This window comes from Oncorhynchus masou, chromosome 5 (assembly GCF_036934945.1).
Source record: "Oncorhynchus masou masou isolate Uvic2021 chromosome 5, UVic_Omas_1.1, whole genome shotgun sequence".
NCBI classification, from domain to species: domain Eukaryota; kingdom Metazoa; phylum Chordata; class Actinopteri; order Salmoniformes; family Salmonidae; genus Oncorhynchus; species Oncorhynchus masou.
This window is the reverse complement of record NC_088216.1, coordinates 83,147,421-83,163,940: the sequence shown is the minus strand read 5'-3', so window position 1 is coordinate 83,163,940 and position 16,520 is coordinate 83,147,421. Positions and strand designations below refer to the sequence as shown.

The following is a 16,520-nucleotide window of genomic DNA, read 5'->3' as shown; positions in this document are numbered from 1 at the left end:
GATGAAAATAATCATGGCCTCTAAACCTTCAAGCTGCATACTGGACCCTATTCCAACTAAACTCCTGAAAGAGCTGCTTCCTGTGCTTGGCCCTCCTATGTTGAACATAATAAACGGCTCTCTATCCACCGGATGTGTACCAAACTCACTTAAAGTGGTGGTAATAAAGCCTCTCTTGAAAAAGTCAAACCTTGACCCAGAAAATATAAAAAACTATCGGCCTATATTGAATCTTCCATTCCTCTCAAAAATTTTAGAAAAGGCTGTTGCGCAGCAACTCACTGCCTTCCTGAAGACAAACAATGTATACGAAATGCTTCAGTCTGGTTTTAGACCCCATTATAGCACTGAGACTGCACTTGTGAAGGTGGTAAATTAACTTTTAATGGCATCAGACCGAGGCTCTGCATCTGTCCTCGTGCTCCTAGACCTTAGTACTGCTTTTGATACCATCGATCACCACATTCTTTTGGAGAGATTGGAAACCCAAATTGGTCTACACGGACAAGTTCTGGCCTGGTTTAGATCGTATCTGTCGGAAAGATATCAGTTTGTCTCTGTGAATGGTTTGTCCTCTGACAAATCAACTGTAAATTTCGGTGTTCCTCGAGGTTCCGTTTTAGGACCACTATTTTTTTCACTATATATTTTACCTCTTGGGGATGTCATTCGAAAACATAATGTTAACTTTCATTGCTATGCGGATGACACACAGCTGTATATTTCAATGAAACATGGTGAAGCCCCAAAATTGCCCTCACTAGAAGTCTGTGTTTCAGACACAAGGAAGTGGATGGCTGCAAACTTTCTACTTTTAAATTCGGACAAAACAGAGATGCTTGTTCTAGGTCCCAAGAAACAAAGAGATCTTCTGTTGAATCTGACAATTAATCTTAATGGTTGTACAGTCGTCTCAAATAAAACTGTGAAGGACCTCGGCGTTACTCTGGACCCTGATCTCTCTTTTGAAGAACATATCAAGACCATTTCAAGGACAGCTTTTTTCCATCCACGTAACATTGCAAAAATCAGAAACTTTCTGTCCAAGGGGTGCGTCACTTGGGGTGCGTCACTTGAGTGGGTTAAGTCAGTGACGTGATCTTCCTGTCCGGGTGCGCGCCCCCCCCACCCCCCCGGGTTCGTGCCGTGGAGGAGATCTTAATGGACTATACTCGGCCTCGTCTCAGGATAGTAAGTTGGTGGTTGAAGATATCCCTCTAGTGGTGTGGCGGCTGTGCTTTGGTAAAGTGGGTGGGGTTATAACCTGCCTGTTTGGCCCTGTCTGGGGTATCGTCGGATGGGGCCACAGTGTCTCTCGACCCCCCCTGTCTCAGCCTCCAGTAATTATACTGCAATAGTTCATGTGTTGGGGGGCTAGGGTCAGTATGTTATATCTGGAGTATTTCTCCTGTCTTGTCCTGTGTGAATTTAAGTATTCTCTCTCTCTCTCTCTCTCTCTCTCTCTCTCTCTCTCTCTCTCTCTCTCTCTCTCTCTCTCTCTCTCTCTCTCTCTCTCTCTCTCTCTCTCTCTCTCTCTCTCTCTCTCTCTCTCTCTCTCTCTCTCTCTCTCTCTCTCTCTGTGTGTGTGTGTGTGTGTGTGTGTGTGTGTGTGTGTGTGTGTGTGTGGACCTGAGCTCTTGGACCATGCCTCAGGACTACATAACTACATGGCATGATGACTCCTTGCTGTCCCCAGTCCACCTGGTCGTGCTGCTGCCCCAGTTTCAACTGTTCTACCTGCGGCTATGGAACCCTGACCCGTTCACTGGACGTGCTACCTTGTCCCAGACCTGCTGTCTTCAACTCTCTAGAGACAGCAAGAGCTGTAGAGATACTCTGAATGATCTGCTATGAAAAGCCAACTGCCATTTACTCCTGAGGTGCTGACCTGTTGAACCCTCTACAACCACTGTGATTATTATTATTTGACCCTGCTGGTCATGTATGAACATGTGAACATCTTGGCCATGTTCTGTTATAATCTCCACCCGGCACAGCCAGAGGAGAATTGGCCACTCCTCATAGCCTGGTTCCTCTCTAGATTTCTTCCTAGGTTCTGGCCTTTCTAGGGAGTTTTTCCTAGCCACCGTGCTTCTACACCTGCATTGCTTGCTGTTTGGGGTTTTAGGCTGGGATTCTGTACAGCACTTTGTGACATCAGCTGATGTAAGAAGGGCTTTATAAATAAATGTGATTGATCTCATTACACTACTCAAACTGAAACAACAGGGATCTTATTACATACAGCCTTCCATCTGAAACAACAGGGATCTTAATACATACAGCCTTCCATCTGGAACAACAGGGATCTTATTACATACAGCCTTCCATCTGAAACAACAGGGATCTTATTACATACAGCCTTCCATCTGAAACAACAGGGATCTTATTACATACAGCCTTCCATCTGAAACAACAGGGATCTTAATACATACAGCCTTCCATCTGAAACAACAGGGATCTTATTACATACAGCCTTCCATCTGAAACAACAGGGATCTTATTACATACAGCCGTCCATCTGAAACAACAGGGATCTTATTACTTACAGCCTTCCATCTAAAACAACAGGGATCTTATTACATACAGCCTTCCATCTGAAACAACAGGGATCTTATTACATACAGCCTTCCATCTGAAACAACAGGGATCTTATTACATACAGCCGTCCATCTGAAACAACAGGGATCTTATTACTTACAGCCTTCCATCTAAAACAACAGGGATCTTATTACTTACAGCCTTCCATCTAAAACAACAGGGATCTTATTACATACAGCCTTCCATCTGAAACATACATGCACTGTGAGTAAACTACCTGTACTGTACCCCTCTCTCTCTCTCAAACTGATCTTTGAAATGTCATTATTTGGTTAATTAAAAATGTGATTCTAAACTGAATTAAAATTCATTTAACAATTCATTTCAAAGGTCGGTTTGAAAGAGAGAGAGCGAGAGAGAGAGAGACCAGGCTACAGTAAGTAGCATACTCACAGTACACTTATGTGGTTTCTCTCCTGTGTGCCTACGCATGTGAACCACCAGCATGTACTGGGCTTTGAATGGTCTCTGCTCCCTGGAACACTCCTGCCAGTGGCACACAAACTCCTTCTTCTCTCCGTGGATGTGCTCATTGTTGATGTGCTGTGGAAGAGAGAGATATGTTAATGCCATGTCAAGAGTGTTCAGTCTTTACCAGGATGCTGTGTTATGTGTTCTCTAGACTAACTACTCTAGACTTAGAGAGTTAAAGACCACTCCCCTAGACTGAGAGATAGAGACCACTACTCTAGACAGAGTTAGAGACCACTCCCCTAGACTGAGAGATAGAGACCACTCCCCTAGACTGAGAGTAGAGACCATTACTCTAGACTGAGAGTTAGAGACCACTCCCCTAGACTGAGAGATAGAGACCACTACTCTAGACAGAGTTAGAGACCACTACTCTAGACTGAGAGTTAGAGACCACTCCCCTAGACTGAAAGATAGAGACCACTACTCTAGACTGAGAGTTAGAGACCACTCCCCTAGACTGAGAGATAGAGACCACTACTCTAGACAGAGTTAGAGACCACTCCCCTAGACTGAGAGATAGAGACCACTACTCTAGACAGAGTTAGAGACCACTACTCTGGACTGAGAGTTAAAGACCACTACACTAGACTGAGAGTTAAAGACCACTACACTAGACTGAGAGTTAGAGACCACTACTCTAGACTGAGAGTTAGAGACCACTACACTAGACAGAGTTAGAGACCACTACACTAGACTGAGAGTAAGAGACCACTACTCTAGACTGAGAGATAGAGACCACTACACTAGACTGAGAGTTAGAGACCACTACTCTAGACTGAGAGTTAGAGACCACTACTCTAGACTGAGAGATAGAGACCACTACTCTAGACTGAGAGTTATATCTATGCTTATTTATTTTATCTTGTGTCCTTTTGCACATTGTAAAAACACTGTATATATATATATAATATGACATTTGTAATGTCTTTATTGTTTTGAAACTTCTGTATGTGTGATGTCTACTGTTAATTTTTATTGTTTATTTCACTTTATATATTATATACCTTACCTGCTTTGGCAATGTTGACACATGTTTCCCATGCCAATAAAGCCCCTTGAATTGAATTGAATTGAGTTAGAGACCACTACTCTAGACTGAGAGTTAGAGACCACTACACTAGACTGAGAGTTGTCCCTATTCACGTGCACTAGCTGTTCCTGTCCCTATTCACGTGCACTAGCTGTTCCTGTCCAAATTCACATGCACTAGGCTTTCCTGTCCCTATTCACGTGCACTAGCTTTCCCTGTCCCTATTCACATGCACTAGCCTTTCCTGTCCCTATTCACGTGCACTAGCTTCTGCTGTCCCTATTCACGTGCACTAACTGCTCCTGCCTCTAATTTACTCACGTGCACTAGCTTTTCCTGTCCCTAATGTACTCACGTGCACTAGCTTCTCCTGTGCCTAATGTACTCACGTGCACTAGCTTCTCCTGTCACTAACGTACTCACGTGCACTACCTTTTCCTGTCCCTAACGTACTCATGTGCACTAGCTGCTCCTGTCCCTAACGTACTCACGTGCATTAGCTGCTCCTGTCCCTAACGTACTCACATGCACTAGCTGCTCCTGCCCCAAACGTACTCACATGCACTAGCTTCTCCTGTCCCAAACGTACTCACGTGCACTAGCTGCTCCTGCGTGTCAAACTCCTTGCTGCAGCTCTCCCAGTGGCAGTTGGTTTCATAGATGACCTCTGGCTCCGGTTTCTCCTCCCTATCCAGATCCTCCCGGCAGTCCAGCAGACCCAGCAGAGGATCCTGGGTACAGGTCAAGAGGTCAGGGTTCAACAACACCAGGACGTTCATGGTACTCACATGGCATTACATCAAGTAATGTATGGGTAGCAGTTGTTAAACACACACACACACACACACACACACACACACACACACACACACACCATCTCTGTCTCTCACAATGACCATCTCTCACACAGAGATCGTTAGCAATATTATACTATGTTTAGAGTTGTGATTGAGTGTTGAGTAGGTCGTGTTGTTATGTGTGTGTTATGTGTGGTTGAGGGTGTGTGTTTGTGTGTGTCTGAGTGTGTAGTGTTACCCGTGGTTGTGTGTGTGTGTTGTGTGGTTGAGCGTGTAGTGTAATTTGTTACCTGTGTGCCAGTGGAAGAAGGGCTGGCCATGTCTCCCTCGGATCTCTCCTCCAGACACGTAATGTTTATCCCATCCATCACATTGCCCAGTCCGGGTTCTGTCTTCAGCTACACAGCAACACAGACAAAGTCAGAATTACACTCTGTCCCATCCATGGTACGTTAGAATGGCTGGTAAACACCACCACACTGGCCTGCACCGCTTATTTCTACAGCTACACACAAAAAAACACGTCAGGACTATTCAACTTACATACTGTAGTTGTTTTAGAATGTCTTTCTGTTTCTCTGTACGACTTGTCTTTATCAGGTGGAGCCCGTAGCAGGTGTCTCAAGACAATCATGAATAGTCTTACGTGTCTATGTTTGGGTGGGTGGAGTCGGGGGTTGTGTGGGGGTATTCTGGTGGGAGGGGCGTGGCAGGGTCCCGGGGTGTGTCCACCGTACATTGAGCCTTGTTGTCTGGACTGGTAGTTCATGGAGTTGGAGAGACCCATAGACAGACTGCCATACAGGAGACAAGACATATGGCTATTATAGACAGATTACAGTTAAACATTCAACTGAATGGGGAATGGTTATAAACAATCATCTTGATGTCTATGGATATAACACTGCCCACATAGAATAAATCTGATGATAGTTGATGAAGTTCCAGATGCCTCACATGTCAATACAAAGCGACTATGAAGCCAAAGAGTCTGTCTATTATTGACTTTTATTGTGTTCCAGTTCTATAGGAAGTGTTCTGGAGATCTGACCTCATGGCAACAACAGACTGTTGGGTCTGTAGTACAGTACAGTACAGTACAGTACGGTATAGTATAGTATAGTATAGTACAGTATAGTACAGTACAGTATAGTACAGTACAGTATAGTACAGTATAGTACAGTATAGTACAGTACAGTACAGTACAGTATAGTACAGTACAGTACAGTACAGTACAGTATAGTATAGTACAGTACAGTATAGCACAGTACAGTATAGTACAGTACAGTACAGTACAGTATAGTACAGTATAGTACAGTATCGTATAGTACAGTATAGTACAGTACAGTATAGCACAGTACAGTACAGTATAGTACAGTACAGTATAGTATAGTACAGTACAGTATAGTACAGTATAGTATAGTACAGTACAGTATAGTACAATATAGTACAGTATAGCACAGTACAGTTCAGTACAGTACAGTACAGTATAGTACAGTACAGTATAGTACAGTACAGTATAGTACAGTAGCATACAGTATAGTACAGTATAGCACTGTACAGTACAGTATTGTACAGTACAGTATAGTACAGTATAGCACAGTACAGTATAGTATAGCACAGCACAGTATAGTACAACAAAGTACAGTACAATACAGTACAGTATAGTACAGCACAGTAGAGTACAGTATAGTACAACAAAGTACAGTACAATACAGTATAGTACAGTATTGTACAGTACAGTATTGTATAGTACAGTATAGCACAGTATAGTGCAGTACAGTATTGTATAGTACAGCATAGTGCAGCAGAGTATAGTAGAGTATAGTACAGTATAGTATAGTGTACTATAGTTTAGTGTAGTGTAAGGCTCTAACCTCATGGCACCAACCGACATATGTCCATAGGAGTTGGCTCCATTGGGTCTGTAGTATAGTACAGTACAGTATGGTATAGTACAGTATATTATAGTACAGTATAGTATAGTACAGCATAATATAGTATAGTATGGTACAGTATAATATAGTATAGTACAGTACAGTATGGTATAGTACAGTATATTATAGTACAATATAGTATAGTACAGTATATTATAGTACAGTATAGCACAGTATAGGATGGTACAGTATGATATAGTATAGTAGAGTACAGTATGGTATAGTACAGTATATTATAGTACAGTATATTATAGTACAGTATAATATAGTATAGCACAGTATAGTATGGTACAGTATAATATAGTATAGTACAGTATAGTACGGTATAGTACATTATAGTATAGTACAGTATAGTACAGTATGGCACATTATAGTATAGTACAGTGTAGTACAGTATAGTATGGTACAGTATAATATAGTATAGTACAGTATAGTACAGTATAGTATGGTACAGTATAATATAGTATAGTACAGTATAGTACAGTATAGTATGGTACAGTATAATATAGTATAGTACAGTATAGCACAGTATAGTATGGTACAGTATAATATAGTATAGTACAGTATAGCACAGTATAGTATGGTACAGTATAATATAGTATAGTACAGTATAGTACAGTATAATACATTATAGTATAGTACAGTATAGTACATTATAGTATAGTACAGTATAGTACAGTGTACTATAGTTTAGTATAGTGTAAGGCTCTAACCTCATGGCACCAACAGACAGATGTCCATAGGAGGAGCCTCCATTTGGTCCACATCGTGAGTTGACGAAGGCCACCAGTGAGTTAGGAGAGGTCCTGATGACCGTGTGGAGGTCCATGCTGGCGTCCGACAGAGGAGAGATGGACAGAGCACGCTTCTTACTCAGCTTCAGCATGGAGCGAGGCGTGGAGAACCGCGAACCTGAGGAAGAGAAAGGAGGGAGAGGGGTTGGGGGTAGAAAGGAGCAATAAGGGGGAGAGAGAGGTGAGTGGGGGATTGGGGGAGACAGGAGAAAGGAGGGAGAGGGGTTGGGGGAAGAAAGGAGCAATAAGGGGGAGAGAGAGAGGTGAGTGGGGGATTGGGGGAGACAGGAGAAAGGAGGGAGAGGGGTTGGGGGAAGAAAGGAGCAATAAGGGGGAGAGAGAGGTGAGTGGGGGATTGGGGGAGACAGGAGAAAGGAGGGAGAGGGGTTGGGGGTAGAAAGGAGCAAGAAGGGGGGAGAGAGAGGTGAGTGGGGGATTGGGGGAGACAGGAGAAAGGAGGGAGAGGGGTTGGGGGTAGAAAGGAGCAAGAAGGGGGAAAGATAGAGGAGTGGGGGATTGGGGGTTTGGGGGGAGACAGGAGAAAGGAGCCAGGAGGGGGGAGAGAGGGGGTTGGGGAGTGGGGAACAGGGAGGGGGTAGAGAGGGGGAGGGACAGGTAGCAGAGAGAGAGGGGATTGCAACGGAAAACATTTTTAAACCAAATTTACAAGTCCAGATTAGTCCCTCCCTGTTTCAGTCGTTTGGTGCCTAATGAACACCATGTTATTTTCTTACCGCCTCCCATGTGGTCTGATCCGTGGCCGTGGGGGAAGCCATAGTGGGATGACATGAGGTTGTTCTGACAGTAGGGGGAGCTGTTTCCACCTGGACAAACACAGAGAAGGAGAATAATCACATTATTACTGACTTTAGGACATGGCCATTCTGACTACTTTAGGACATGGCCATTCTGACTACTTTAGGACATGGCCGTTCTGACTACTTTAGGACATGGCCATTCTGACTACTTTAGGACATGGCCATTCTGACTACTTTAGGACATGGCCATTCTGACTACTTTAGGACATGGCCATTCTGACTACTTTAGGACATGGCCGTTCTGACTACTTTAGGACATGGCAATTCTGACTACTTTAGGACATGGCCATTCTGACTACTTTAGGACATGGCCATTCTGACTACTTTAGGGACAAGGCCATTCTTTCTTTCTTTCTCTCTCTCTCGGAGGACCTGAGCCCTAGGACCAAGCCTCAGGACTACCTGGCCTGATGACTCCTTGCTGTCCTCAGTCCACCTGGCTGTGCTGCTGCTCCAGTTTCAACTGTTCTGCCTGCGGCTATGGAACCCTGACCTGTTCACCGGACGTGCTACCTGTCTCAGACATGCTGTTATCAACTCTCTAGAGACAGCAGGAGTGATAGAGATACTCTGAATGATCGGCTATGAAAAGCCAACTGACATTTACTTCCGAGGTGCTGACTTGCTGCACCCTCGACAACTACTTATTATTATTTGACCCTGCTGGTCATCTATTAACATTTGAACAACTTGGTCATGTTCTGTTATAATCTCTACCCGGCACAGCCAGAAGAGGACTGGCCACCCCTCAGAGCCTGGTTCTTCCTAGGTTCGTGCCTTTCTAGGGAGTTTTTCCTAGCCACTGTGCTTCTACATCTGCATTGCTTGCTGTTTGTGGTTTTAGGCTGGGTTTCTGTACAGCACTTTGAGATATCAGCTGATGTAAGACGAGCTTTATAAATACATTTGATTGATTGATTGAGTTTAGTGACTAACATTGATGTTTAATATGAGGGTTTTAGCATGAAATATCCTTATTCATTTTTTAAAAACTGTCTATGTATTTGTTGTTAATGTATTTGCATCAAACTGGTGGCAGTTGTGAAAAAAAAGTCAACAGCTGAACGAGTTGTAAGTAATTGAAAATAATGCCATTGTTGATTAGATGCATTTTCCATTAATTAGTCTGTTTTCTCTTAAACCAAATGGGCCATCTATTAGAAACTCCTGGACAATATGGACACAGATATAATAAATTAATACTATATATGAATAAAAAAAAAAAAAGTTATTTAAGTATAAATTACAAAAGCGACAATAGATTTGCCATAGATTTTCTGTTAATTACCAAAATTCCTGAAGATTTTGGTAACTTTGGTAAATATTACCGGTAGCTCTGCAACCATGGAATTAATAAAGGACTGGCTCACCATCGGAGAACAGATTCATGCCACGGTGTCCCATCATGCTGTGCAGTGGGGGGGCCAGAGGGGGCCGCATGTACTGGTCCATGGGGTTGACCCCAGAGTTAGGGTTGGTCCTGGGATTAGGGGTCATGGGGTTAGGGGTCATAGGGTTGTACATGTTCCTGCAGTCCAGAGGCTGGCCGTTGTGGAGTGGAGCACGGAGCGATGACACATCACTGTAGGGTGACCTTCCTGATGGAGTATGACTAGACAAACAGACAGACACACAGAGACACACAGTATATAGACACACAGAAACACAGAGACATACAGACACACAGAGACATACAGCATACAGACACACAGAGACACACAGAGACATACAGCATACAGACACACAGAGACACACAGAGACATACAGCATACAGACACACAGAGACACACAGAGACATACAGCATACAGACACACAGAGACACACAGAGACATACAGCATACAGACACACAGAGACATACAGCATACAGACACACAGAGACATACAGCATACAGACACACAGTATATAGACACACAGAGACACACAGCATACAGACACACAGAGACACACAGTATATTGACACACAGAGACATACAGACACACAGAGACACACAGAGACATACAGCATACAGACACACAGAGACACACAGTATATAGACACACAGAGACACACAGAGACATACAGCATACAGACACACAGAGACACACAGAGACATACAACATACAGACACACAGTATATAGACACACAGAGACACACAGCATACAGACACACAGAGACACACAGTATATAGACACACAGAGACACACAGTATACAGACACACAGAGACACACAGCAGACAGACACACAGAGACACACAGCATACAGACACACAGAGACATACAGCATACAGACACACAGTATATAGACACACAGAGACACACAGCATACAGACACACAGAGACACACAGTATATTGACACACAGAGACATACAGACACACAGAGACATACAGCATACAGACACACAGAGACACACAGTATATAGACACACAGAGACACACAGAGACATACAGCATACAGACACACAGAGACACACAGAGACATACAACATACAGACACACAGTATATAGACACACAGAGACACACAGCATACAGACACACAGAGACACACAGTATATAGACACACAGAGACACACAGTATACAGACACACAGAGACACACAGCAGACAGACACACAGAGACACACAGAGACACACAGCAGACAGACACACACACACACACAGAGACACACAGAGACACACAGCAGACAGACACACAGTATACAGACACACAGTATACAGACACACAGAGACACAGACACACACAGTATACAGACACACAGAGACACACAGTATACAGACACACAGAGACACACAGAGACACGGAGATACACACAGAGACACACAGATACAAACAGAGACACACAGATACACACAGATACACACAGAGACACGCAGAGACATGCAGAGACACACAGATACAAACAGAGACACACAGATACACACAGATACACACAGAGACACGCAGAGACATGCAGAGACACACAGAGACAAACAGAGACACACAGAGACAAACAGAGACAAACAGAGACACACAGAGACACACAGCGAGATAAAGATATCAAGATCAGACAGTGCAGTTACACAACCAAATACGAGAGAGGGAGAGGGATAGAGAGAGAGTTAGAGGGATAGATAGAGAGAGGGACAGAGAGAGATAGAGAGAGGGTGAAAGAGATAGAGGAGAGAGGGAGGTTACCCTGCACTCAGCCAGACAGAGAGGAGAGAGGGAGGTTACCCTGCACTCAGTCAGACAGAGAGGAGAGAGGGAGGTTACCCTGCACTCAGTCAGACAGAGAGGAGAGAGGGAGGTTACCCTGCACTCAGTCAGACAGAGAGGAGAGAGGGAGGTTACCCTGCACTCAGTCAGACAGAGAGGAGAGAGGGAGGTTACCCTGCACTCAGTCAGACAGAGAGGGAGAGGGAGGTTACCCTGCACACAGCCAGACAGAGAAGAGAGAGGGAGGTTACCCTGCACTCAGTCAGACAGAGAGGAGAGAGGGAGGTTACCCTGCACTCAGTCAGACAGAGAGGAGAGAGGGAGGTTACCCTGCACTCAGTCAGACAGAGAGGAGAGAGGGAGGTTACCCTGCACTCAGTCAGACAGAGAGGAGAGAGGGAGGTTACCCTGCACTCAGCCAGACAGAGAGGGAGAGGGAGGTTACCCTGCACTCAGTCAGACAGAGAGGAGAGAGGGAGGTTACCCTGCACTCAGCCAGACAGAGAGGGAGAGGGAGGTTACCCTGCACTCAGTCAGACAGAGAGGAGAGAGGGAGGTTACCCTGCACTCAGCCAGACAGAGAGGAGAGAGGGAGGTTACCCTGCACTCAGTCAGACAGAGAGGAGAGAGGGAGGTTACCCTGCACTCAGTCAGACAGAGAGGAGAGAGGGAGGTTACCCTGCACTCAGTCAGACAGAGAGGAGAGAGGGAGTGAAAGGGACAAATGGGGAAGGAGACAGAGAGAGTGACATTGACCTCATCCATCAGTAGAGGATGCCTGGTTATTCTTTAAATGTGCCTTCCTCACCATTTTAAATAATCATTCTCCATTCAAAAAATGTAGAAGCAGTAACAGATACAGCCCTTGGTTCACTCCAGGTCTGACTGCCCTTGACAAGCACAAAAACATCCTATGGCGTTCTGCATTAGCATCGAGCAGCCCCCGTGATATGCAACTTTTCAGGGAAGTTAGGAACAAATATACACAGGCAGTTAGGACAGCTAAGGTTAGCTTTTTCTAGCAGAAATTTGCATTCGGAAGCACAAACTCCAAAAAGTTCTGGGACAAATCCATGGAGAATAAGAGCATCTCCTCCCAGCTGCTCACTGCACCGAGGCTAGGAAACACTGTTACTACCGATAAATCCACTATAATTGAGCATTTCAATAAGCATTTCTCTACGGCTGGCCATGCTTTCCACCTGGCTACCCCTACCCCGGTCAACTACCCGGCACAACCCACAGCAACTCACCCAAGCCTCCCCCATTTCTCCTTCACCCAAATCCAGATAGCTGATGTTCTGAAAGAGCTGCAAAATCTGGACCCCTACAAATCAGCTGACTTGGGCCCTCTCTTTCTAAAATGATCTGCCAAAATTGTTGCAACACCTATTACTAGCCTGTTCAACCTCTCTTTCTTATCGTCTGAGATTCACAAAGATTGGAAGGCTGCCGCGGTCATCCCCCTCTTCAAAGGAGGAGACACTCTTGACCCAAACTGCTACAGACTTATATCTATCCTACCCTGCCTTTCTAAGGTCTTCGAAAGCCAAGTCAACAAACAGATTACCGACCATTTCGAACCCCACTGTACCTTCTCCGCTATGCAATCTGGTTTCCGAGCTGGTCATGGGTGCACCTCAGCCACGCTCAAGGTTCTAAACGACATCATAACCGCCATCGATAAGCGACATTACTGTGCAGCCGTCTTCATCGACCTGGCCAAGGCCTTCGACTCTGTCAATCACCACTTTCTTATCGACAGACTCAACAGCCATGGTTTCTCAAATGATTGCCTCGCCTGGTTCACCAACTACTTCTCTGATAGAGTTCAGTGTGTCAAAACGGAGGGCCTATTGTCCGGACCTCTGCCAGTCTCTATGGGGGTGCCACAGGGTTCAATTCTCGGGCCGACTCTGTATACATCAATGATGTTGCTCTTGCTGCTGGTGATTCTCTGATCCACCTCTACGCAGACGACACCATTCTGTATACTTCTGGCCCTTCTTTGGACACTGTGTAAACTAACCTCCAGATGAGCTTCAATGCCATACAACTCTCCTTCCGTGGCCTCCAATTGCTCTTAAATACAAGTGAAACTAAATGCATGCTCTTCAACCGATGGCTGCCCGCACCTGCCCGCCAGTCCAACATCCCTACTTTGGACAGTTCTGATTTAGAATATGTGGACAACTACAAATACCTAGGTGTCTGGTTAGACTGTAAACTCTCCTTCCAGACTCACATCAAACATCTCCAATCCAAAGTTAAATCTAGAATTGGCTTCCTATTTCGCAAAAAATCATCCTTCACTCATGCTGCCAAACATACCCTCGTAAAACTGACCATCCTACCAATCCTCGACTTCGGCAATGTCATTTACAAAATAGCCTCGAACACTCTACTCAACAAATTGGATGCAGTCTATCACTGTGCCATCCATTTTGTCACCAAAGCCCCATATACTACCCACCACTGCGACCTGTACTCTCTCGTTGGCTGGCCCTCGCTTCATACTCGTCGCCAAACACACTGACTCCAGGTCATCTACAAGTCTCTGCTAGGTAAAGCCCCGCCTTATCTCAGCTCACTGGTCACTATAGCAGCACCCACTCGTAGCACGCGCTCCAGCAGGTATATCTCACTGGTCATCCCCAAAGCCAATTTTCTACTTTGGCCGCCTTTCCTTCCAGTTCTCTGCTGCCAATGACTGGAACGAACTGCAAAAATCACTGAAGCTGGAGACTCATATCTCCCTCAATAGCTTTAAGCACCAGCTGTCAGAGCAGCTCACAGATCACTGCGCCTGCACATAGCCCATCTGTAAATAGCCTATCCAACTACCTCATCCTCGTACTGTATTTATTTATTTATCTTTCTCCTTTGCACCCCAGTATCTCTACCTGCACATTCATCTTCTGCACATCAATCGCTCCAGTGTTTAATTGCTATATTGTAATTACGTCGCCTATTTATTGCCTTACCTCCATTATCTTCCCTCATTTGCACTCAATGTATAAAGATTTTTCTATTGTATTATTGACTGTATGTTTGTTTTACTCCATGTGTAACTCTGTGTTGTTGTGTGTGTGGAACTGCTTTGCTTTATCTTGGCCAGGTCGCAGTTGTAAATGAGAACTTGTTCTCAACTTGCCTACCTGGTTAAGTAAAGGTGAAATAAATAAATAAATAAAAAAGATGCAGAGAGAAACAGAAGAAGAACAAACGGATAGTTTAACTACTTCTGAACAGTAAACAGCCATGTTGGTTGACTATCCAGCACAGAATTTCATCGCTTCTGCGCTTTTCATTTACCAGCAGGTGGCGCCGCACTCTTATTGTTGTTATAGAGCCATAGACACTAACTGTTTTTTCATTTAGAAACTGAACAGACCAGGGAAGCCTCGTAGCAATGTTCTCATACATTTAAAGTTTACTCTCTCTCTCTCCCTCTCCACTCTTCCCCCTCTCCTTCTCTCTCTCTCTCCCTTCCCCCTCTCTCTCTCCCTGCCCCCCTCTCTCTCTCCCTGCCCCCCTCTCTCTCTCCCTGCCCCCCCCCCCACTCTCTCTCCCTGCCCCCCCCCCTCTGTCTCTCTTTCTCTCTCTCTCTCACTCTCTCTTCATTCATCCCTGTACCTTCTAAGTCTCCCTTTCAGCTCTCTAATTCTTTCTCTACGATGTGTATTCCTCCACACAGGAGCTTAGGCTGCTCCTCTCTGTCTAATCTACTATGGTGGCTTTCCCCCTCCGTCTCTCTCTGCCTCTCGCTTTCTCTCTCTGCCTCTCGCTTTCTCTCTCTGCCTCTCGCTTTCTCTCTCTGCCTCTCGCTTTCTTTCTCTGCCTCTCGCTTTCTCTCTCTGCCTCTCACTTTCTCTCTCTGCCTCTCACTTTCTCTCTCTGCCTCTCACTTTCTCTCTCTCCTCTCTCTCTCTCTCTCTCTCTTTATCCTGTCTTTCTCACCCCCTTATCTCTCTCCCCTTTCTCTCACTCTCTTTCCCTCCCTCCCTCAATTCTTTCACATTTCTCCCTCTGTTATTCTCACCCCATCTCCCTTCTCTCTCCCTATCTCTCTCTCACCCCCCCTCTCCCTCCCTCTAGCAGGGTAACCTGAGCAGAGTACAGGCGGGTGGTAGGGCGGGCAGTCATGCAGAGCCCAGCCGGGTCTGGCTGGCCTGTAATTAGCAGCTGTCAGAGAGAGAGAGAGAGAGAGAGACTGCCTCGCCCGCTCACCTCACAACCTGGGTGGTATATGGGGAGAGGAGGGGGAGGAAAGGGGGAGGAGAGAGGGAGGGGGAGGAAAGACGGGTAGAGCTCAGCTAACTCTCTCCACAACAATTGCTCCAGGACCTGGCCTTTTAGGCTTTTAGCTACTCTGAAAATGCTGGTTGTCTCTGGACTAGACAAGTCATCAAATCATTTTTTATTGGGTTTGGAGAGACAAGAATGAATCATTCATGTCTGTCTGTTAGTGTCTTTATAGTATTTTGTGACAGACTGTTCAAAGAACAATTTAACATGATATTCCAAAAGGTAGGAGAGGAGGAGTGGTTGTTGTTGTTGTTGTTGTTGTTGTCTTACCCTCTGGGCGGCTGGTTGGGTGTAGACTCATAATGATACAGCCTCTGATGTGGCTGCATGTCCACTGGCATTGGGGCTCTGCTCGGTTACAGGGCAGGACAAGACAGCCAGCAGCCTTTACGCCCTGAGGAGAGAAACACAATAAGAAGCACCGTTAGGAGACAGAACCACAATAAGAACTATTAGAATTCAGAATTAGAACCACCGGAAGGAAAACCGATAGGAAACACAATAAGAACTATTAGAATTCAGAATTAGAACCACTGGAAGGAAAACCGATAGGAACCACAATAAGAACTATTAGAATTCAGAA

General features: G+C 45.1%; 1 protein-coding gene across 1 annotated transcript in view; it reads right to left on the bottom strand.

The window, feature by feature from the left end:
* LOC135540387 (zinc finger protein GLI1-like) overlaps nt 1-16,520 on the bottom strand; it is a 154,948-nt gene that overhangs the window by 27,157 nt on the left and 111,271 nt on the right. The window contains exons 2-9 of the mRNA XM_064967004.1: nt 16,208-16,331; nt 9,822-10,063; nt 8,368-8,457; nt 7,553-7,751; nt 5,549-5,696; nt 5,193-5,300; nt 4,699-4,836; nt 2,995-3,144 (exon numbers count right to left, since the gene is read on the bottom strand). Coding sequence (XP_064823076.1) covers nt 2,995-3,144; nt 4,699-4,836; nt 5,193-5,300; nt 5,549-5,696; nt 7,553-7,751; nt 8,368-8,457; nt 9,822-10,063; nt 16,208-16,278 — 1,146 coding nt within the window. The 5' untranslated portion in view covers nt 16,279-16,331. The remainder of the gene's footprint in view (nt 1-2,994; nt 3,145-4,698; nt 4,837-5,192; nt 5,301-5,548; nt 5,697-7,552; nt 7,752-8,367; nt 8,458-9,821; nt 10,064-16,207; nt 16,332-16,520) is intronic.